This window comes from Aquarana catesbeiana, linkage group LG09, assembly GCF_042186555.1.
Source record: "Aquarana catesbeiana isolate 2022-GZ linkage group LG09, ASM4218655v1, whole genome shotgun sequence".
Classification (NCBI taxonomy): domain Eukaryota; kingdom Metazoa; phylum Chordata; class Amphibia; order Anura; family Ranidae; genus Aquarana; species Aquarana catesbeiana.
In genome coordinates this window covers 169,860,067-169,882,156 of record NC_133332.1, presented here as the reverse complement: position 1 = coordinate 169,882,156, position 22,090 = coordinate 169,860,067, and the positions used below count along the sequence as shown (strand labels likewise).

The window sequence follows — 22,090 nt, the reverse complement described above, 5'->3', positions numbered from 1 at the left end:
ATGGTGCTGCACAAGGGTCTTTTAGTTATGATAATGATAGCCCTAAAAAAAAATTCTTCTTACTGTGGGTGGCGATGCCTAATATATATTGCGCAATCACAGTTTATGTATCACTGTGCGGCATATGCATACATTTGTGCTTTTGTGCATGAGTGTGGAGGCGGGGGGTCTTGAGGGTTAAAACATTTTTTTAATCTGTTTTAATATTTTAAAAATGTAGACCCCTTTTTTCACTAAACATTTTTGCTATCACAACCTTTGAACCAGGAAATGCTTGGAGTTGAGCACTTTAGGGTTGCCTGCTCCTAGGGAAGATCGGGAATCTGATGTTCATGCTTTTCCCTCCATTTTCCTATCCTAACACCGCCAAGTGAGCCCCACACACATGTGAAAGGAGGCCGGGAAGGGGATACACCATCTCTAACATACAGGAGTGATTGCCTATAACACTTTTATTTGGCAAACTGAAGGTGGCTGAACAAAAAAAGGAAACAAACTCAGGGCTGCTAATAAAAGTCTGTTTACATCCCAATACTGCCGCATTGTAGTGCTTACAGAGCTAGTGGTAAAAGTGTTAAATCAGGGCTCGAAAAATACCAGGTGCCAGGTCGCCATGGTGACTAGAAATTGTGTTCTGGCACCTGGGTTCACACCTATGTGTACTGAAATCGCAATGTCATTCAGGTTTCTGTGCAATTTCAGTACAGGTGCAATTTTGGCTTTCTCCCTCTCTCCACAACTGCCTCTTACTGACTTCAATGCAAAATCGCAACCCATTGACTTCAATGCAAAAACACATCCCATTGACTTCAATGCAAAAACACATCCCATTGACTTCAATGCAAAAACGCCTGTCAATAGCAATCCTATGTGAATACTTATCTCCGCATGCCACTCTACTCTACTATCATTTGCGGGTCTGGAATGCAGCGCTACAAAATGGCACAGGACCCTTTTCATAATGGCATTAAATGGATTAAATCTGTGGGAACCACCTCAATAAAAACACATAATATCTAGCTTGTCATGCAAATCTGTGAGTTTGAAATCGCATATATGTGTGAACTAAGGTGGCTCCATTCAGACCTGGGCATTTTGGGATTGTGGCAAAATAGCTGCCCGCAATCGCAAAATGCAGGTTCGGGTACCATTATTTTCGATGGCACCTAAAACGTGGTGCGGTTTTGCTGTGATTGTCACACGGCAAATTGCATCTTGTGAAGCTTGTCGCCCTAAAAGAAGCTCCTGCTCCTTTTTAGGCGACAAGCTTTATGCCATGCGAATTGCCATGCAGTAAATCGCACGACAATCGCACAAAATTGCATTGTGTGAAGCTTGTCACTTTAGAGAAGTCCCTGCTCCCTTTTGGGTGACAAGCTTCATGCAATGCGATTTGCTGCAATTGCCACGCAGTAAAACGTGGCAAAACTGCACCGCTTTTTAGGTAGCACTAAAAATAATGACACCTGAAGCTGCATTTTGCGATTGTAGTGCAATTTGAGATTGCGGGCAGATTCGCCACAATCCCAAAATAACCATGTGTGAACCAGGCCTAACGGAGCGGATTTTTCTCCTAGGTTATTATTGTCATTCTTTCCAGCCAGCCTATAACCCCGACATATCAGGGGTTATTGGCTGGCCGCTCTGCCGTAAGTTAGGGTTATGGGGCGCAAATTACTTGCCTTGTCCTGGGCGCTAAGAATGCACACTACGCGAAAAAATACTGCCTCCTAACTTTTTTAGCTGGCTCCTAGATTGAAAGCAAATATCACAGTTTTGGAGGCCCTGAAATACCAAGATAGCAAGCACAACTCCCCCAAAGGAATGACACCCCAAGGAATTTAATAAAGGTGCATGGTGAGTATTTGGCAGATCTCAGCTCTTAGAAAGCCTGAAGGCGGTGATTGGTTTTTCTGGGTCCTGTATGTGGCTAGACTCACACATGTGGTATCTCCATACTCAGGAGAAGCAGCAGAATGTATTTTTGTGGTGTAATTTCACATCCACCCCTGGCATGTGTGAGCAATATATCATTTAGTGACTACTTTGTGTAAAAAAAAAAAATAATAATACATTTGTAATTTTCCAGAAACTTTTGGCAAAAAAATTAATATTCAATGGACGCAACATGCCTCTCAGCAATAACCTTGGGGTGTCTACTTTCTAAAAAGGGGTTATTTGGGGGGTGTTTGAACTAGCCTGGCACTTTATGGCCAACATTAGTAGCTTATGCCACACATCACCTACTCGTGGTTCCGCGGTGGGACAGAAGTGCCCAAGAAAACCATGGAAGGCAGCAGGAGGGGGGGGGGGGCGTTACTGTTTGTAAAAGCCATTTAGATTGTTTTATCATGAAAGCCGATAGCTGGCTGAAGAAAACAATACCAAGATGATGCTTACACCTGCATGTATCATCCCGGTATAACCACTCAAAGTCCAGCAACATCCTTGTTGGGCACATATTGTAATGTTCTTTTTTTCATGCCTCCTGTGGGCTGAATGAAAAAAGAGAACCTAACAGATTCCTCTATTCACGTCGATCGATGTGAATAAAGAAATCTCTGCCAGGAAAAGTGCAAAAAAATACATGCCGAAGCATAGTGGTGATCCGCCCACTGACCACCCCAGCCCCCGTGCTTTAGCATTTACGTTCTTTTTTTTAACTGCCGTGGTACAATATCCTCCTACAGCACTGCAATCACTGACTGAGAGCACACCCTGTTGCTGTCACAATAAAAAGGATAAGTGCTGCAGCTAAATTGCGTTCCTGCAAAGCAAATAATGGTTAACAATAAAACACAGTAACAACAGAACATTAGCTCAATAAAACAACAACTTTTTTTTTATTAATATTGCAATCTGTGCCAAAAAAAAAAAAAAGTAAAATATATATCCCGAAGCATAGGGGCGATCCACCCACTGACCACTCCAGCCTCCATGCTTCGTCATATACGTTCTTATTTGCGGTGGATACATTTCCTTCTACAGCACTGCAATCACTGACACATATTCTGAAAGCACATCCTGTTGCTGTCAGAATAACCAGATCAGTGCTGAAGCTAAATGGCGTTCCTGCAAAGCAAATAACGGTTAACAATAAAATACAGTAGCAACAGAACATTAAATCAATAAAAAGACAGCTATTTTTGGCATTTTTTTTTTTTATGCTTCTTTTAACTTTTTTTGTAACTGTAAACGTTCAAGGCTAGGGTCTCTCAAAATGCAATAGCCAGTTTCCTGACTATCTAACATCTTTCGAGACCCTGTGTGCCCTAGACTGTGCCATGTGGTACCCTACACTAATACTCCACTAGTGTGTGGTACCGACGGAAACAGTCCTTGAGGCAGAGACCAGGTTGGCCAGGACAGGAGGGACAAAAATAACGGGTGTCATGCCTAAATCCGTCTACTACAGACACAACATCTTTTTTGAGGTGCTCTTTGGGTCGGGGTACCAGGGAGGACATCCAGAAAATGCCTCTCATGTAGCCTGCTCACTGCATCTGGATTGGGGGTTTGGGCCACAGCACCTTCTAGATACAAAAGGGCTATGATAATCTCTTTCTGAAATTTTAGGAAGGATCCACTTCTTCCTGATGCTTTGTATAGTACAAAAGCGTTGGAACACAGCCAATTGGAATAAATATACAGACACTTTCTTGTACCAGCCTCTGGCTTTACGGGAAATTAAGTATGGCGCCATCATCTGGATGTTGAAGTCCACCCCTCCTATGTTAACCACTTCAATACAGGGCATTTTCACCCCCTTCCTGCCCAGACCAATTTTCAGCTTTCAGCACTGTTACACTTTGAATGACAATTGTGCGGTCATGCAACACTGTACCCATATGAAATTTTAATAATTTTTTCCCCACAAATAGAGCTTTCTTTTAGTGGTATTTGATCACCTCTGCGGTTTTTATTTTTTGCGCTATAAACAAAAAAAGAGTGAAAATTTTGAAAAAAAAATAATATTTTTTACTTTTTGCTATAATAAATATCCCATTAATAAAAAAAAAACACAGAACAGGCCTCGCCATGGTCGACCAAAGAAGTTGAGTGCACGTGCTCAGCGTCCTATCCAGAGGTTGTCTTTGGGAAATAGACGTATGAGTGCTGCCAAAATTGCTGCAGAGGTTGAAGGGGTAGGGGGTCAGCCTGTCAGTGCTCAGACCATACGCCGCACATTGCATCATTTTGTTCTGCATGGCTGTCGTCCCAGAAGGAAGCCGCTTCTAAAGATGATGCACAAGAAAGCCCGCAGTTTGCTGAAGACAAACGGACTAAGGACATGGATTACTGGAACCATGTCCTGTAGTCTGATGAGACGAAGATAAACTTATTTGGTTCAGATGGTGTCAAGCGTTTGTGGCAGAAACCAGGTGAGGAATACAAAGACAAGTGTGTCTTGCCAATAGTCTAGCATTGTGATGGGAGTGTCATGGTCTGGGGCTGCATGAGTGCTGCCAGCACTGGGAAGCTACAGTTCATTGAGGGAACCATGAATGCCAACATGTACTGTGACATACTGAAGCAGAGCATGATCCCCTCCCTCCGGAGACTGGGCCGCAGGGCAGTATTCCAATATGATAAGGACCCCAAACCTACCTCCAAGACCACCACTGCCTTGCTGAAGAAGCCAAGGGTAAAGGTGATGGACTGGCCAAGCATGTCTCCAGACCTAAACCCTATTGAGCATGTGTGGGGCATCCTCAAAGGGAAGGTGGAGGAGCGCAAGGTCTCTAACAACCACCAGCCCCGTGATGTCGTCATGGAGGAGTGGAAGAGCACTCCAGTGGCAATCTGTGAAGCTCTGGTGAACTCCATGCCCAAGAGGGTTAAGGCAGTGCTGGAAACAAAAATGGTGGCCACACAAAATATTGACACTTGGGCCCAATTTGGACATTTTGGCTATTAATGGCTGTATGTTGAGTTATTTTGAGGGGACAGCAAATTTACACTGTTATACAAGCTGTAAACTCACTACTTTACATTGTAGCAAAGTGTCATTTCTTCAGTGTTGTCACATGAAAAACCTTAGTAAGACTTACCGGTAACGGTATTTCTACGAGTCTTTCAGGACAGCACCTGGAGAGAGCGCAGCTCCACCCATTTTCCCAGGAAACACTGCAGTCAGCTTTCTTTATAGACCGGACACTTCCACCATGGCCTCAGTTGTCTTAGAGTACCTCCAGCCATGCTGAAATTAGATAAGCAGAACATAGCAATACCACCACATTTTATAATATTAGGGTGGGTCATCGGTGCTGTCCTGAAAGACTCGTAGAAATACCGTTACTGGTAAGTCTAACTAAGGTTTTCTCACCTCGTCTTTCAGGACAGCACCTGGAGTTGATAAAAGAGTACTTACTCTGGGGTGGGACCACCGCCTGTAGGACTTTTCTGCCAAAGGACCGCTCTGATGCAGAGAGCAAATCCAACCTGTAATGGCGGGTAAAAGTGGAGAAGCTTGTCCACGTAGCCGCCTTGCAGATCCATCCTGGAGAAGCCCCTGCTCGTTCTGCCCAGGATGCTGCTACTGCCCTGGTTGAATGGGCCCCCACTCCTGCGGGAGGATCTACCTTTGATACTTTATAGGCTTCATTTATGGCCATTCGTAGCCACCTATCTATGGTGTTTTTGGAAGCACCGTATCCTTTACGTGGGCCAGTGAATAGTATAAACAGTGAATTTGATATTCTGAATTCACTTGTGATCTTCAGATAATGTAGTATACATCTCCTTACATCAAGGCTGTGAAAGTCTCTTTCCCTCCTGCCGGATGGTGACTGGCAGAAGGTCGGGAGAACTATCTCCTGTGACCTGTGGAATACCGTTGAAACTTTAGGTAAAAATTCTGGGTCAGTTCCTAGCACTACCCGGTCCGTAAATATAGAACTGAAAGGTTCAATAATGGACAGAGCTTGCAATTCACTCACCCTCCTGGCTGAAGTGACTGCCACTAAAAGTGCTAATTTAAGCGACCAAAATTTGATTGTCGCTTCCTCTAGGGGTTCGAAGGGTCTTTTAGTCAGACCCTGTAATACCAGAGATAAGTTCCATTTTGGGAAAAACTTAAAAGGTACTGGCCTAGCTCTGGTCAGTGCCTTAAAAAATCTAATAATAGGGTCTTGGGATAATTGTCTCTCCAGGAACACCAAAAGAGCGGCCACTTGCACCTTTAGGGTGCTAGCTGCCAACCCTTTTTCCATTCCCTCGTGTAGGAATTCTAACACAGAAACAACTTCCTTTGGTGAAAACACTTTACTTGCACACCAGGAATTAAAACATTTCCATGTCTTAAAGTAAATCGCTCTAGTGACCTTCTTTCGGCTGTCTAGTGGTGTTGAAACTAGTTTATTAGACAAGCCCTTACTTTTTAGGATCTGCTCCTCAGTAACCAAGCAGCTAGTCTGAGGTGCTCGATATTGGGGTGTTGAAGGGGCCCTTGGGTTAGAAGGTCGCTCTGTAAAGGAAGAAACCAGTGGGGTTCCACCGCCATCTTCTGTATGGTTGAAAACCATGCCCCTTTGGGCCAGAATGGAGCTACTAAGATCATGGTTGTAGACTCCCTCTGTAGCTTTTTTAGTACTAATGGAATCATTTGGAAGGGGGGAAAGGCGTAGCACAAATGGAAGGTCCATGGTTGCGCTAGCGCATCTAGTCCTTCCGCTTGATCTCCTCTGTTCAGGGAGAAGTAAGTCTCTACCTTTGTATTGGAGTGGGATGCAAACAGGTCTATTTGGGGAGTTCCCCATCTTCCTGTTATTCTCTGGAATACATCTGTATTCAAACTCCACTCCGATTCCAGTACCCTTTCCCTGCTTAGGAAATCTGCGATCTGATTCAGATCTCCCTTTAGGTGTACCGCCGTCAGGGATGCTAGATTGGATTCCGCCCAGGACATAATTTGGAGGGCTGAGAAAAGCAACACTCTGCTCCTCATGCCTCCCTGTCTTGTTATATAGGCCACTGCTGTAGCATTGTCCGACAACACTTGAATGTGGTGACCCAGAACTTGGTCCCTGAAATCCCATAGTCCCAGGAGAATGGCCCTCAACTCCCCCCAATTGGAGGATCTCCTGGCCTCTCTGGTTGTCCATGCTCCTTGGGCCATCTGTCCATCCAGATGGGCACCCCAACCCCAGAAGCTTGCGTCTGTTGTCAAGTCTTTGCTCTATGGGAAAAGTCCAAAGTAGACCCCTGTCCAAATTTGACTGACTCCTCCACCACCATAGTTTTCTCTGAATTTGAAGGGGGATCCTGATCAATAGGCACGTGCAGGTACGCATCTCTCAGATCTATTGATGCCAAAAACAGCCTGGTGCCAGAAGATTTTTTACTGAAAAGATTGTGTCCATTCTGAACTTCTTGTATCTGATTGATTTGTTTAGTACTTTCAGGTTTAAGATTAAACAGAATTTCCCTGATGGTTTCCTTACCAGGAATATATGCGAATAGCACCCTTTCCTTTTCACTTCGGGGGAACAGTTATAATCACCCTCTGTTGGATGAGTTCCTGAAGTAGAGCTGACATCCCTAGAGATTTTTCTAGGTCCCGGGGAGCCTGGGTTACATAAAAGCGATTTGGAGGGCATTGAGAGAACTCCAGTCTGTAGCCCTCTGCTATTATTTTGAGGACGGATGGACTGGAGGTCGCTGTCTTTCACTGTGAAAAAAAGGCTTGCGACCTTTCTCCCACAGTCAGAGGACTGTCATTGGTTCTTTGTGGTTTGGCCAAGAGGTCGGAATAGTACCCCTGACTTCCCCCTTCCTCTTTGGGACCTCCAGGGTCTTTTATACCCCGTCTCCTTCTTCTCTTCGGTTTGTCAAAAAGAACAAAAATTCTTTTTGGCCTGTGGAACTACCTTCTTTTTTATTGGGAAGGCCTTTTTCTTATCAGCCATTCTATCAAGTCTGGCTTCCAGATCAGGACCAAAAACTAAGTTCCCCTCAAAAGGTAACCCACATAATTTTTCCTTTCAGGCCGTATCCCCTGACCACGTCTTAACCCGTAAAGCTCTGCGAGCTGAGTTCACCAAGGCCGCGGATCTTGCCGACATTTAATAGATTCGGCAGAGGCATCTGCCATGTACCCTACAGCTTTCTGTAGTACAGGCAGAGTGTCTAACAGGTCCTTGCGAGAAGTTCCTGCTTCAATGTGCGTTTTTAATTGCTCGAGCCAATTTTCCAGGTTCCTAGCCACCACAGTTGATGCCATAGCTGGTTTTAAAATTGACTAGAGTGGAATCCCATGCCTTTTTTAATAGAGAGTCTGCTCTCTTGTCCATGGGGTTTTTCATGACGCCCATGTCCTCGAAGGCCAAGTCTGTGTTCCTTGACACCTGTGAAAAGGCCGCATCAAGCTTAGGCTTTTTATTCCAGACCTGATCACTATCGTCCTCAAAAGGGAATCTTCGTTTGAGAGATTTAGAGAAAAAAGGGGCCCTCTCTGGGTCCTTCCATTCTCTTTTCACCATTTCGGATATAAACTTATGTACTGGGAATACCCAATGCTTTACTTCCCCCATACCCTGGAACATTTTATAGTGCAGGGACAGCTGAGCTGTATCTTCTTTGATGTTTAGAGTTGTATGTATAGTTTTTAACAGATCATCCACTTCATCTAAAGACAATCTATAGCGAGAAGAAGAAACTTCTTTTTCTTCGTCCTCCTCTTTCTCAGAGCCCGGGGAAACACTTCATCCTTTGAATCACTGTCCCCTCTGGGTACAGGAATACCTGGACAAGAACAGGATGGCGAATTGGCACTACTGTTTGGCTGTGCCGCCGGATGTTCATCCAAAAAAGAACGGAATGACTCGAAAGGAGTTTAATAGTTCTCCTGGCTGGGTAGCAGGTGTAGCTGGGGAAGTTTCCTCCCTAACTAGATCTGCTATGCAGGTCTTGCATAACGCTTTAGGCCATGATTCCCTAAGCGTATTCTTGCAAGATGGGCATTTTCTCTTAGGAGGAGGGGAGGAATGTTTGACTTTCTCTTTGGCTTTAGCCTGAGATAAACCAACACAAACCCTTATATTAAAGCATATCCATATATACATAAACATGATAAATGATTTAATGGCTTTAACCCTTAGACAAGAACAATCACCAGCTGCCCAAGAGAGGAGCTAACCCTTTAGCTCCTATACTTGTTACCGCAGCTTTCCACAGCGACTCTCCCCCACTGAGTCACTATATACAGATACAACAAAACACACTTTCCTTAATACTATATAAATAAGGAGAGTGGCGCAGGCTCCCTTGCATCCCTTAAAGTACAGGGACCTCTGCCCCTGCTTAATTGGGACTGGCTGGTGTTAGTGACTCCTGCCACCGCCGTCTGCTCCTCTTCCATCTTGGCAAAGCTGTAGCGGCGTTCTGCTGCTTTTATTTTAACCTTTCCCGGTCCTTACGCCGCTGCGCGGAACGGAAATGACACCAGCTTGAGGCCGCCTCCTCCCCCTGCATTCCAGCGGCCGGAACCGGAAGCCGCGATGTGCCGCTGGAAGCCCCGGCCAGAGTGACGTGCTCGCCACCCGGGACCCGGAAGAGGCATGGAGGCTAAAACCAAACAGAGGAGATGCCGCTCTCACCTCTGTGAAGCACGCCTCCTCCTTTCAGCCTACAGCCGCCGGTCTGATGAGGATGGGGCCTCCTGCAGCCTGAACCCTAGCCGAGTATAAAGGGGAGCAGACACCAAGAATCCCCCTCACGTAAGGGGAGATGCTGGGCTGGCCTGAAGAGAGAAAAGACAAAATACACAGGTATGCCCCACACTGTCTCCACCTGGAGAGAGCGTAGCACACCCTTGGTTCCCTGCAGCGCTTCCACCATGGTCGGAGGAAACACTACAGCTGAGGCCATGGTGGAAGTGTCTGGTCTATAAAGAAAAATGACTGCAGTGTTTCCCGGGTAAGTGGGTGGAGCTGCGCTCTCTCCAGGTGCTGTCCTGAAAGACGAGGTGAGAAAGATATAATAAAATATTTACAAAAATGTGAGGGGTGTACTCACTTTTGTAAGATACTCTAAATTGCTTTGGTCCACAGTCGATTCGTACTGATCTTCCATGAAAAACGGCTCAAAAATACCAAGGGGAGTTATGCCGCGTACACACGGTCGGACTTTCCGGCGGACTTGGTCCGGCGGACCAGAGTGTGCCGGACAATCCGCCCGTGTGTAGGCGCCAGCGGACTTTTCCGGCGGACTTTTTCCCCAAAGTCCGCCGGACCAAGATTTGAAACATGTTTTAAATTTATCCGACGGACTCAGTTTCGGGCGGAAAGTCCGCTCGTGTGTGTGCTGGTCTGACGGAAAGCCCGCTCGTGTGTATGCTGGTCCGACGGACCGGATACGACGCGAGGGCAGGGTATTGCATTTCGCGCTCGCTGCAATAGGAAAAACAGATTTTCCTATTGCGGTGAGCGCGGGGCATACCAGGCCCTTAGGTCTGGTATGGATTATAAAGGGGAACCCCCTACGAGGAAAAAACGGCGTGGGGTCCCCCCTACAATCCATACCAGACCCCAATCCGAGCACGCAGCCCGGCCGGTCAGGAAAGGGGGTGGGGACGAGCGAGCGCCCCCCCCCCCTCCTAAACCGTACCAGGCCGCATGCCCTCAACATGGGGGGTGCTTTGGGGGAGGGGGGCGCCCTGCGGGGCCCCCCACCCCAAAGCACCTTGTCCCCATGTTGAGGACAAGGGCCTCTTCCCGACAACCCTGGCCGTTGGTTGTCGGGGTCTGCGGGCGGGGGGCTTATCGGAATCCGGGAGCCCCCTTTAATAAGAGGGCCCCCAGATCCCGGCCCCCCCACCCTATGTGAATGAGTAGGGGTACATGGTACCCCTACCCATTCACCTAGGGAAAAAGCGTCAATAATAAAACACACTACACAGGTTTTTAAAATAATTTATTAAACAGCTCCGGGGGGTCTTCCTCCGGCTTCGGGGGTTCCTCCGGTTCCTCTTCTCCCGGCGTCCGGTTGGTTCTTCTTCTTCTTCTCCGCTCTCTTCTCCCGGTGTTCCAGTTCTTCGGCCGGCTCCTCTGCTGTCTTCAGGTAGCTCTCTTGCCAGCAGAGGTCCGGGCTTCTGGGCTTCTTGACTTCTTCCCTCTTCTCTTCTCCAGATGTTGACACGATGCTCTCTCCGGCTGGACTGCTCTCTGAGGGCTCCGTTGTGACTTATATAGGCGGAGACCCCGCCCCCTAATGATGTCACAGTCCCCAGGCATGCTGGGACTGTGACGTTTTAGGGGGCGTGGTCAATATCGCCCGGTGACCACGCCCCCTAAAACGTCACAGTCCCAGCATGCCCAGGGACTGTGACATCATTAGAGGGCGGGGTCTCCGCCTATATAAGTCACAACGGAGCCCTCAGAGAGCAGTCCAGCCGGAGAGAGCGTCGTGTCAACATCTGGAGAAGAAAAGAGGGAAGAAGCCAAGAAGCCCAGAAGCCCAGAAGCCCGGACCTCTGCTGGCAAGAGAGCTACCTGAAGACAGCAGAGGAGCCGGCCGAAGAACTGGAACACCGGGAGAAGAGAGCGGAGAAGAACCAACTGGACGCCGGGAGAAGAGGAACCGGAGGAACCCCCGAAGCCGGAGGAAGACCCCCCCGGAGCTGTTTAATAAATTATTTTAAAAACCTGTGTAGTGTGTTTTATTATTGACACTTTTTCCCTAGGTGAATGGGTAGGGGTACCATGTACCCCATACTCATTCACATAGGGTGGGGGGGCGGGATCTGGGGGCCCTCTTATTAAAGGGGGCTCCCGGATTCCGATAAGCCCCCCGCCCGCAGACCCCGACAACCAACGGCCAGGGTTGTCGGGAAGAGGCCCTTGTCCTCATCAACATGGGGACAAGGTGCTTTGGGGTGGGGGGCCCCGCAGGGCGCCCCCCTCCCTCAAAACACCCCCCCATGTTGAGGGCATGCGGCCTGGTACGGTTTAGGAGGGGGGGGCGCTCGCTCGTCCCCACCCCCTTTCCTGACCGGCCGGGCTGCATGCTCGGATTGGGGTCTGGTATGGATCTTTGGGGGAACCCCACGCCGTTTTTTTCGGCGTAGGGGGTTCCCCTTTATAATCTATACCAGACCTAAGGGCCTGGTATGCCCCGCGACGGGGCTCGCAAGGTGTCAATCTTGCCGATAAAAGCGGCAAGATTGATTTCCTTTTCTAGTCCCGTCGCACATGAGTCACGTTCAAAATGAACGGACTTGTCCGTGTGTGGGCAAGTCCGTTCATTCTGAAAGTCCGCCGTACCTCCGGCGAAAGTCCGTCAGAAAGACGGGCGGACTTAGCCCGCCGGAAAAGTCCGGTCGTGTGTGGGCAAGTCCGTCCGTTTTAAAGTCCGGCACACCTGGCGGACAAAGTCCGTCAGAAAGTGTGCCGGACCAAGTCCGCCGGAAAGTCCAACCGTGTGTACGTAGCATTAAACTTGCTGTTTCCACCTAAATTCCGGGTTGGCCCGTGAAAGGGGGGGGAAGTACGGGCACTGCAGAAGCGCCAATCAGGATTCACAAGTGCATCAGGAAGGGCCTGTGTTTGAATTCTTGGTGGTCTGCGGGACACTACTTGTGCTAGCCAACACACCAGCTTGAACTGCACTTATGGGACTCGCCACATCACCAAGATTTATTGCAGTGCTGGTTTGTCTATGACCAGAATGTACTAGGCCGCTGGTACTCGCCAGTTCACCAAAAGGTAGAGCGGCACTAGTACTGGCACTGTGCTGCATACAGGAATCATCGTGCGATTGTACCACCTCAGCAACCTGGCCACAGGGTCGGGTCAGGCTCTGACCTTAGCAAGGACCTCTTCTCCATCCGTCATCTGAGCTGTCAGGGGTCTGTTGCTCTCTACAGGTTATTATAATGAGCCTGATTCTGACAATGAGGACCCTACATTGCTCTCATCTGTCATGCTCAGTATCCTGTAGGACTTTTCACTACTGTATCTTTCGTTGGACATTTTGGCCACCAAATTTACAGGTACCTAGGGCAATTCACAGGTAAAAAAGCACCCAGCTGTCAGGGACTGTTTGAACCTCTACAAATAAAATTTACCTGCTAATAGAGATCAGGCATGATCTTGCTTGTGTGTATCAGAAGTAACAGTTATCTACTGACACTGCACTTGTTGGGGGGGGGGCGGAGGTGCTAAACGCAGGTGATGGCAGCTGTCGGGCTGATCCTGTTAACACTGCACTTTTGGGGACACTATACTATTGGGGACACATGTATAGTTCTGGTCTATTTAAAGATAGTAATTGGTTCAGACACTATACAGTAATGGAGGTTTATACTGTGTGTGTTACTGGCAATCAAAGGGTTAAATGTGATTATAAATATGTGGCGGGCAAACTGACACTATCTAGGATTGACGCTGACACTATCTGGCATCACCTGTGACACGAATACAGTGATCAGAAAATAGATCTGTACACATGACACTGACAGGGCAGTGAAAGGGTTAACTGGGGGGCAATCAGGGGGTTAAAACTTATTAGGGAATATGTGGCGGGCAAACTGACGCTATCTGGAATTGACGCTAAAGCTATCTGGCGTCTCCCGTGACACCAATACAGTGATTAGCAAAAAATATGTTCACTGTACCTAATGACACTGTGGCAGGGGACTGAAAGGGTTAACTGGGGGGTGATTAGGGGGTTAAATGTGCCTAACTGTGTGATCTGGTGCAAGTGTAGTGCTTTTACTCACAGTAGCTGTTGTCTTTTCTATCTGTGGAACTGAAAAGGGCTCTACAACAGAAGAGACCATCATTTCCGGTGCCTGTGTTCTGTAAACACAGGCACATGTGGTTCTGTGATTCAACAGAATTGGAGATGGATCCCGAACATGCCTGAGCCTTAGTCCCAAACCCACCTACCTGATCCTGCCAGGAAGCCGACACTGTACACCGCTATTCACAGGCAGTGAGGCATTGCCCGGTCCGCAGTTGCATGAACCGGGAAATATTTTACTGCCTGTGATTAGCGGTGTGCAGTTTTGGTTTACTGGCAGCATCGGGCAGGTGGGTTGGGACTAGGATCCCGAACACGCCTCACCAATCTTTAGTCAGAACCGATTAGCAGATCCAGGGCAAAAGTTATTGGCCTGGATCTGTAGACTGGAGGGTGCTGGCACAAATCACAGCACCTCCAAGTCGGCGGAAGCGCAGATCATCTGGTGCAGAGCGGCCACCTTGCCGCAGTAAATGTACAGTGGGCAGTCCTCAACTGGTTAAAGTGATGGGCAGCATCACTAACCAATAGAAAGACTTGTGAAAGGCACAGGGGAGAAGCTGAACCTCTGCATATAACTTCACTTGCCTACATGGGCTCTTGCACATGGATGGCTGAGTCAGTTTAACGTAATTGCCGGCATATTTCCTCTGCTCCCTCATAAACATGAGTACAGAGTAACAGATCAAAAACTCATTGGTGTTGATTTACCAAAACTGGAGAGTGCAAAATCTGGTGCAGCTCTGCATAGAAACCAATCAGCTTCTGCATATTTGGTCAAAGCTTAATTGAAGAAGCTGAAGTTAGAAGCAGATTGGCTGCCATGCAGAGCTGCACCAAATTTTGCACTCTCCAGTTTCGGTAAATCAACCCCACTGTCTTTTACACTTATTTACAGCTAATCTGTCCCCTGGGGGTTATATATAGGGCCATTATCTGATTTACTCCTGTTCTGTTTTTCTAATTACGTTCATGCCCAGTTATTTAGAAGTGTGTTGGGCAGCAAGTGGTTAAAGAGGAGGTCTGCCCACTCCTGCAAAAATTAAAAGTCAGCAGATACACATACTGCAGCTGCTGACTTTTAATAATAGGATACTTACCTGTCCTGGAGTCTAGCTGCTTTGCCAACATCGCTGATGTTTCCATCAGCTGTCGGGTGCTGCCGCCGCCATTGCGGGTGAGGGAAGCCGGCAGCGTAGCATTACGGCTTCACGCCGAGTCCCTACTGCACATGCGCGAGGCACCGCTGTGCTCTCCTACTGTCCCAGAAGTGGGGGAAGAAGGGAGCCGAGCTGCTGACGTAATTCACTGCGGCCTAGTCTCCCGAAAGAGGGGGAAGGGTACCTGTCAGACAGGTATCCGCTCATCCCTCCCCCCCCCCCCCGAAATGTGCAAAATGTAGCACCGGAAGTGGGGGGGGGGGGGGCGGGTGAGTGGAAGTTCCACTTTTAGGTGGAACTCCACTTTATTGGTTCTCATTGCTGGGATTACCTTTACTTCAGTCTTAAAATGACATATATCTTTATTAAAAATAACCGGTTACACTTACTGGTAACGGTGTTTCTGGGAAGTCTTCCAGGATGGCACCCTGAGAGATGACTGGTCCCACCTGACAGGAAACACAATCAACAAAGTGGTTAAAACCCCCGCCCCCCTGTGCTCCTCAGTTGTGAAAAAGTATTGACCCATACCAGTGCACGAGAGTGAAACACCTCAAAACTCCATACAAAACCAACAAACCAAAAGAGTGGGTGGGAAATAGGCCTGCCGTCCTGGAAAACTTCCCAGAAACACCATTACCGGTAAATGTAACTGGTCATTTTCTCAAGTCATCTTCCAGGACCTTCCAGGCACCCTGAGAGAAGAGCAAGTAGCTCAGGCCTACCTTAGGGCGGGACAACAGCTTGTAGGACCTTCCTACCAAACGCCAGATCCTGAGGTGAAAGCAACTCCACCCTGTAATGTCTCAGGTAGGTGCTCTGGCTTGACCATGTAGCTGCTGTACATATCTGCTCCACCGATGCTCCGGCCCTTTCTGCCCAAGAGGTCGCAAGAGACCGAGTGGATTGTGCTTTAAGGTCACTCGGGGCTGCCCTACCAGCCTGATCATAGGCTAAAGAAATAGTCTGCTTGATCATCTTGCTATGGATGCTCTAGACCAGTGGTCATCAACCTCGGGGTCCACTAACAGGCCAGGTTTTACGTATTACCTTGGGGGGATGCAGACTAGAATACTGCAATCACTGAGCAGAAAATGATATCACCTGTGGTGTATTTCAGTTATCTTGCAAACCTGGCCTGTTAGTGGGCCCTGAAGACAGGGTTGATGACCACTGCTCTAGACACTTGCTGACCCCTCTTCTGGTCAGAAAATTAACTAATAAATGGCTGGACCTTCTAAACTCTTTTACTTTATCTAAATAAGCCAACAGACAACGTCTGACATCTAAGCAATGACAAGAACTTTTTCTCTCGTTCTGAAGATTGGTGCAAAAAGAAGAAAGGACAATCTCTTGAGTTCCGTGGAACTTTGAGGCTACCTTCGGGAGATACGGTGGATCCTGCCTAAGTACTACCCTGTCATCAAATAATAGAAAAAAAGGCTCTTTTATTGACAGAGTCTGAATGTCGCTTATCCTCCTGGCTGTTGTAACTGCCAGCAGGAAAGCTATTTTTAAGGTAAGCAACTTAAGAGGGATAAGAGCTAACGATTCAAACAGTGCCCTGGTTAGCGCTTTTAAAACTAAAGTAAGGTCCCAAGGCGAAAATCTGCTCATCTGTACTGGGGACAGTCTATCTGTGACCGACAAGAACCTTTTAATCAGGGGGTCCAGAGCCAATCTCCTGTCCAAAAAGCAGGACAAAGCTGCAACCTAAACTCTAATGCCCCGTACACACGGTCGGACTTTGTTCGGACATTCCGACAACAAAATCCTAGGATTTTTTCCGACGGATGTTGGCTCAAACTTGTCTTGCATACACACGGTCACACAAAGTTGACGGAAAATCCGATCGTTCTAAACGCGGTGACATAAAACATGTACGTCGGGACTATAAACGGGGCAGTGACCAATAGCTTTCATCTCTTTATTTATTCTGAGCATGCGTGGCACTTTGTCTGTCGGATTTGTGTACACACGATCGGAATTTCCGACAACGGATTTTGTTGTTGGAAAATTTTATCTCCTGCTCTCCTACTTTGTGTGTCGGAAAATCCGACGGAAAATGTCCGATGGAGCCCACACACGGTCGGAATTTCCGACAACACGCTCCAATCGGACATTTTCCATCGGAAAATTCGACCGTGTGTACGGGGCATAAGTGTTTTGGTTGCCAGCCCATGATCTGCGCCATCCTGGAGAAAGTCCAGGATGGCAGGGATCTCTCGCTGGGAAGTCCTTTTTGCCTGGCACCAGCGCAAGAAAACTACCCAGACTTTTGCGTAAATATGCCTGGTAATCGGCTTCCCACTTAAAAGAAGTGTGTCGATTACTTTCTCAGAATACCCCCTTTTTGTAGGTTCTCCCTTTCAAGAGCCAATCCGTCAGCTTGAAGAAGCCGGAATCTGGGTGGCAGACTGGGCCCTGAAAGAGAAGATCTTACTGGACTGGAAGATGCTGAGGGGGAGCTTTGGACCAATTTTCCAGGGAAGGGAACCAGCTCCTCTTGGGCCATGGGGAAATCAGAATCAGTCTGCCTTCTGAAAAACGTAGCTTCTGCAGTATCCTCGGAATTAGAACTAAGGGGGAAATGCATATGCTAAGCGGAAGTCCCAAACTTGGGCCATCGTGTCTACTCCCTCTGAATCCCTTTCCCGAGAGAGTGAGAAGAATCTCTTCACTCTTCTGTTCCTTCTGCGGGCGAAGAAGTCAATCTCTGGGTTGCCGAAGTGCCGGCACACAAGGGAGAATACTTCGGGTTCAATTTCCACTCCGCCTGGTGAATCGTCTAGCAACTGATATAGTCTGCTTCGACGTTATAAGCCCCCTTTATATGCACTGCTGAAATAGAGGGGATTCGTTTCTCTGCCCACCCGAGGATTTACAGAGCCAGGTTCAGAAAAGCTCGAGACTTGGTGCCTCCCTGATCATTCAGGAATGCTACTGTGGTTGCATTGTCGGAAAGGATCTGTACCTCTCGGCCCTTGATTCTTTCCTCAAAGTCCCTTAAGGCCTCTCTGACCACGAAGAGTTCTCGGAAGTTAGAGGAAGCACTCCTCTGACCCTGGTTCCAGCACCCTGGGCTCAAAGTTCCTCTAAGTGGGCCCCCCAGCCCCAGGCACTTGCATTCTTTGTTATCCTGAGAGGTTGGAGTTGACCCAAAAGGTGGCCCTCCTGCAGCCTCTGAGGGTAGAGCCACCACTGTAGAGACTCCCTTACCTCTGCTGGAACTGGAACCCTGTTCTCCTGTGTCCCTCTCTCCTGGTCCCATGAAGACAGGAGGAATTGCTGGAGAGTCCTGGAATGGAGCTGAGCCCATGGAATCGCTGGGATACAAGATGTCATCAGTCCAAGAACTCTCGTGATCCCTCTGTAAGAGACCTCCTCTAATTCTAGAAGGGACGCTACCTTGTGAATACATTTGTAGCAAAGGGGTTTAGAATGGTCCTGGGGTAAATTAATCCTAACAATCCCCAAATCTTTTAGAGCGGGAAGTTATAGGACAGTTGGCAACCCCCTGGGCAGTGACGTCCTCTCCTCTAAAAAGACATACAAGGTAGCTTACAATAAGCACAAAGCTGTGTCCCACAGGGGTAAGAGTTGGGGTGCCCTCCCCCATCATAATCCCTGCCAGCTAGGGTGACTCACCTCTTGTGGTCTCCTCCATAGCTGTAGCCACTGCGGGCCTCTCCTCTCACTCCATCCTTCACACCGCCTGTGTCCTTAAGTAAGCAGGTATTGACCAGACTGGCGAGAGCAGGGTGTGGACGCCTGTTCCTCTGCCAGTCAGACCTCCGCTCCTGCTGGACGAAAAAAAGCCGTCGCCATTTTCTTGAAGCTCAGAAGCCAGAAGTGAGGCGGGGACATTATTTCCAGCGCTGGAGAGGTAGCCGCCTCATTCCTCTTCCAAACGTCGGATGGATGGCGTCGGGGTCACACCTATGTAGGATACCTGCCGACCAGTGCCATCTCCTGGCTGCCATCCACCCGCGCAACCCAGCAGGAGCCTCCAGGAGTCGGGGAATGCTGTGACAGCCACCACTGTATTCCGGCGTTCCCCATAGGAAAACTGTCAGCTCCCCTATTGAACGGACTCCCGGTCAGGTAAGGGGGAGGGAGCAGGAAAGCGGTCCCTGAAGTTCTGGGTACCCCACTGTACCCAGGGTCCTTCAGTACTCAGGGGTGCTCTTCCAAATCTGCTGTCCCCCCTGAGAGAAAGGGAGACCCTCCAGGAAGGAAAGACATCTACCGGACCAAAAAGCTTCACAAGCTTGTTGTCCAGCTCCCAGGGGGAGACTACCAGCCCCAGGCCTCGAGTCTTTTTCGGGAAAAAAATGAATGGTTTTGCTGTGGGGAAACAATCAAGAACTGAGGAGCGCAGGGAGGGGCGGGGTTTTAACCTCTTTGTTGATTGTGTTTCCTGTCAGGTGGGACCAGTCATCTCTCAGGGTGCCGTCCTGGAAGACAACTTGAGAAAATCTGTCTATGCAGGGGAGAGGTGCCTGTAGATTAAAGCAGGGATCCAGTCATTTTTGGGTTTATTAAAAGTCAGCAGCTACAAAAAGTGCATTATCTGACTTTTAATAAATACACACTCACCTGTCCAATGATCCAGCGATGTGTTCACCCAAACCATCGATTCTCTCCCTCTTCTCTCCCTGGCATTACAACTGTGAGCACCTGGCTGAGAAAGCTTGCAGCTTCACAGCCGGGTATGCAGTGCGCAGGCTGTCTAGGCGATCCGAGCAGAAGCAGGTACCTGTCAAAACAAGGTACCTGCTCCCCCCCAAAAAAATAAAAAATGACATGCCAAATGTGGCATAGGAGGGGGAAGGAGTGGTCAAAGCAGAACTTCCCCATTTGGGTGGAGCGCCACTTTAAGACAAACTGAGCAGCTTTGACTAAAGTGGAAAAATGTCCCTGCTATAGGTGTGGCCCATTCACGTACCTCCTGGTAACTGAATGAAAAACTCCTAGAAATGGCATCATCCTGTCCTGCCTTGTTGCTAATAGACTCCGCTCTTACTGCTCACCTCCACTATTATCGGAGTGAGCTCTTTCAGTGATTCAAACCCCTCACATGCACTCTCTCACCTAGCACAATAGCTCTGAGCTCAGCATTTGTAAGTTCACTTCTGTTATGGTGAACAGTCTGTGATATTAGGGCGGTGAACAGTAAGCACTGGGAGTCTCTTAGCAACGTCCTAGCAACAAGGCAAGCCAGGATGATGTGATCTCTGCGAGTTTTCCAGTTAGGGTTCAGAAAGTACATAAATCGTCTGCATTTGCAGCAAGGGTGTTATTGAACTGTTGGTCAGCGCTGCACTCTACAGATGCCCCTTACAAGTATAGGCGATTTTTAGTAAAGGTGAGCTATGCCTTTAAGGTTCAGTGGAATAGTCCAGAATTATTTACAAACACCAACATGTATAAAAAGTTTCTGTGTTGGATGGGGTCCCCCTGGTGACATGTAGGTGAATCATGTGAGTGAGGGCCTGTGTGGTGATGATCCTGCTGGGCCCGGATTCCCGCCATTACTCTCCACACAACACCCGCCCAGACTTCCCGCCATTACTCTCTCCCCCGCCCCTCCCACTCGCCCGCCCTTTTTACCTCTTCAGTAGGCGAGTCTGTCGCTTCTCGTGAAGTGGAAGGCAAGACTTCCTCGACCGAGAGCCCCTCCATCACGGCTACGGTATGACGGCTCAACCGATACTCGGTACGCCCACTAGACAATACGTCACCCTAAGGAGCGTTACAACCGGGATACCGGACGTCACATCACACACACGGAGGAAGACCTACGCGAACACGCCCACCCCCGACACGGTACCGTCCGCCCACACACTGACGGCGGAGGGCGGTTAGGGAACGGGAGCGCGCACGGGTTGGTGGGTCCGCGCCTCAACTGTACATAAACTGTCCACACCGGCTGTGTGTGTATGAGGAGAACAGGGAGCTGAGTGGTATGTGGAGGTACAGGAGCTGAGTGTGTGTATGAGGAGGAGAACAGGGAGCTGAGTGGTATGAAGAAGGACGTGGGGGACAGGAGCTGAGTGTGTGTATGAGGAGAACAGGGAGCTGAGTGGTATGAGGAGGGACATGGAGGTACAGGAGCTGAGTGTGTGTATGAGGAGAACAGGGAGCTGAGTGGTATGAGGAGGGACATGGAGGTACAGGAGCTGAGTGTGTGTATGAGGAGAACAGGGAGCTGAGTGGTATGAGGAGGGACGTGGAGGTACAGGAGCTGAGTGTGTGTATGAGGAGTAGAACAGGGAGCTGAGTGTGTGTATGAGGAGAACAGGGAGCTGAGTGGTATGAGGAAAGACATGGAGGTACAGGAGCTGAGTGTGTGTATGAGGAGGAGAACAGGGAGCTGAGTGGTATGAGGAGGGACGTGAAGGTACAGGAGCTGAGTGTGTGTATGAGGAGTAGAACAGGGAGCTGAGTGGTATGAGGAGGGACGTGGAGGTACAGGAGCTGAGTGTGTGTATGGGGAGAACAGGGAGCTGAGTGGTATGAGGAGGGACGTGGAGGTACAGGAGCTGAGTGTGTGTATGAGGAGGAGAACAGGGAGCTGAGTGGTATGAGGAAGGACATGGAGGTACAGGAGCTGAGTGTGTGTATGAGGAGTAGAACAGGGAGCTGAGTGGTATGAGGAGGGACGTGGAGGTACAGGAGCTGAGTGTGTGTATGAGGAGTAGAACAGGGAGCTGAGTGTGTGTATGAGGAGAACAGGGAGCTGAGTGGTATGAGGAAAGACATGGAGGTACAGGAGCTGAGTGTGTGTATGGGGAGAACAGGGAGCTGAGTGGTATGAGGAGGGACGTGGAGGTACAGGAGCTGAGTGTGTGTATGAGGAGGAGAACAGGGAGCTGAGTGGTATGAGGAAGGACATGGAGGTACAGGAGCTGAGTGTGTGTATGAGGAGTAGAACAGGGAGCTGAGTGGTATGAGGAGGGACGTGGAGGTACAGGAGCTGAGTGTGTGTATTAGGAGGAGCACAGGGAGCTGAGTGGTATGAGGAAGGACGTGGGGGTACAGGAGCTGAGTGTGTGTATGAGGAGGAGAACAGGGAGCTGAGTGGTATGAGGAGGGACATGGAGGTACAGGAGCTGAGTGTGTGTATGGGGAGAACAGGGAGCTGAGTGGTATGAGGAGGGACGTGGAGGTACAGGAGCTGAGTGTGT

General features: G+C 48.8%; 1 protein-coding gene across 2 annotated transcripts in view; it reads right to left on the bottom strand.

The window, feature by feature from the left end:
* SMARCA1 (SNF2 related chromatin remodeling ATPase 1) overlaps positions 1-20,774 on the bottom strand; it is a 409,892-nt gene extending 389,118 nt beyond the window's left edge. The window contains exons 1-2 of one of the 2 annotated variants that reach the window (XM_073599403.1): positions 20,514-20,774; positions 15,290-15,349 (exon numbers count right to left, since the gene is read on the bottom strand). In XM_073599403.1, the coding sequence (XP_073455504.1) occupies positions 15,290-15,349; positions 20,514-20,585 (132 nt within the window). In that variant the 5' untranslated portion in view covers positions 20,586-20,774. The remainder of the gene's footprint in view (positions 1-15,289; positions 15,350-20,513) is intronic. The other variant, XM_073599404.1, reaches the window with a different exon arrangement.
* Positions 20,775-22,090: the final 1,316 nt, after the last annotated feature.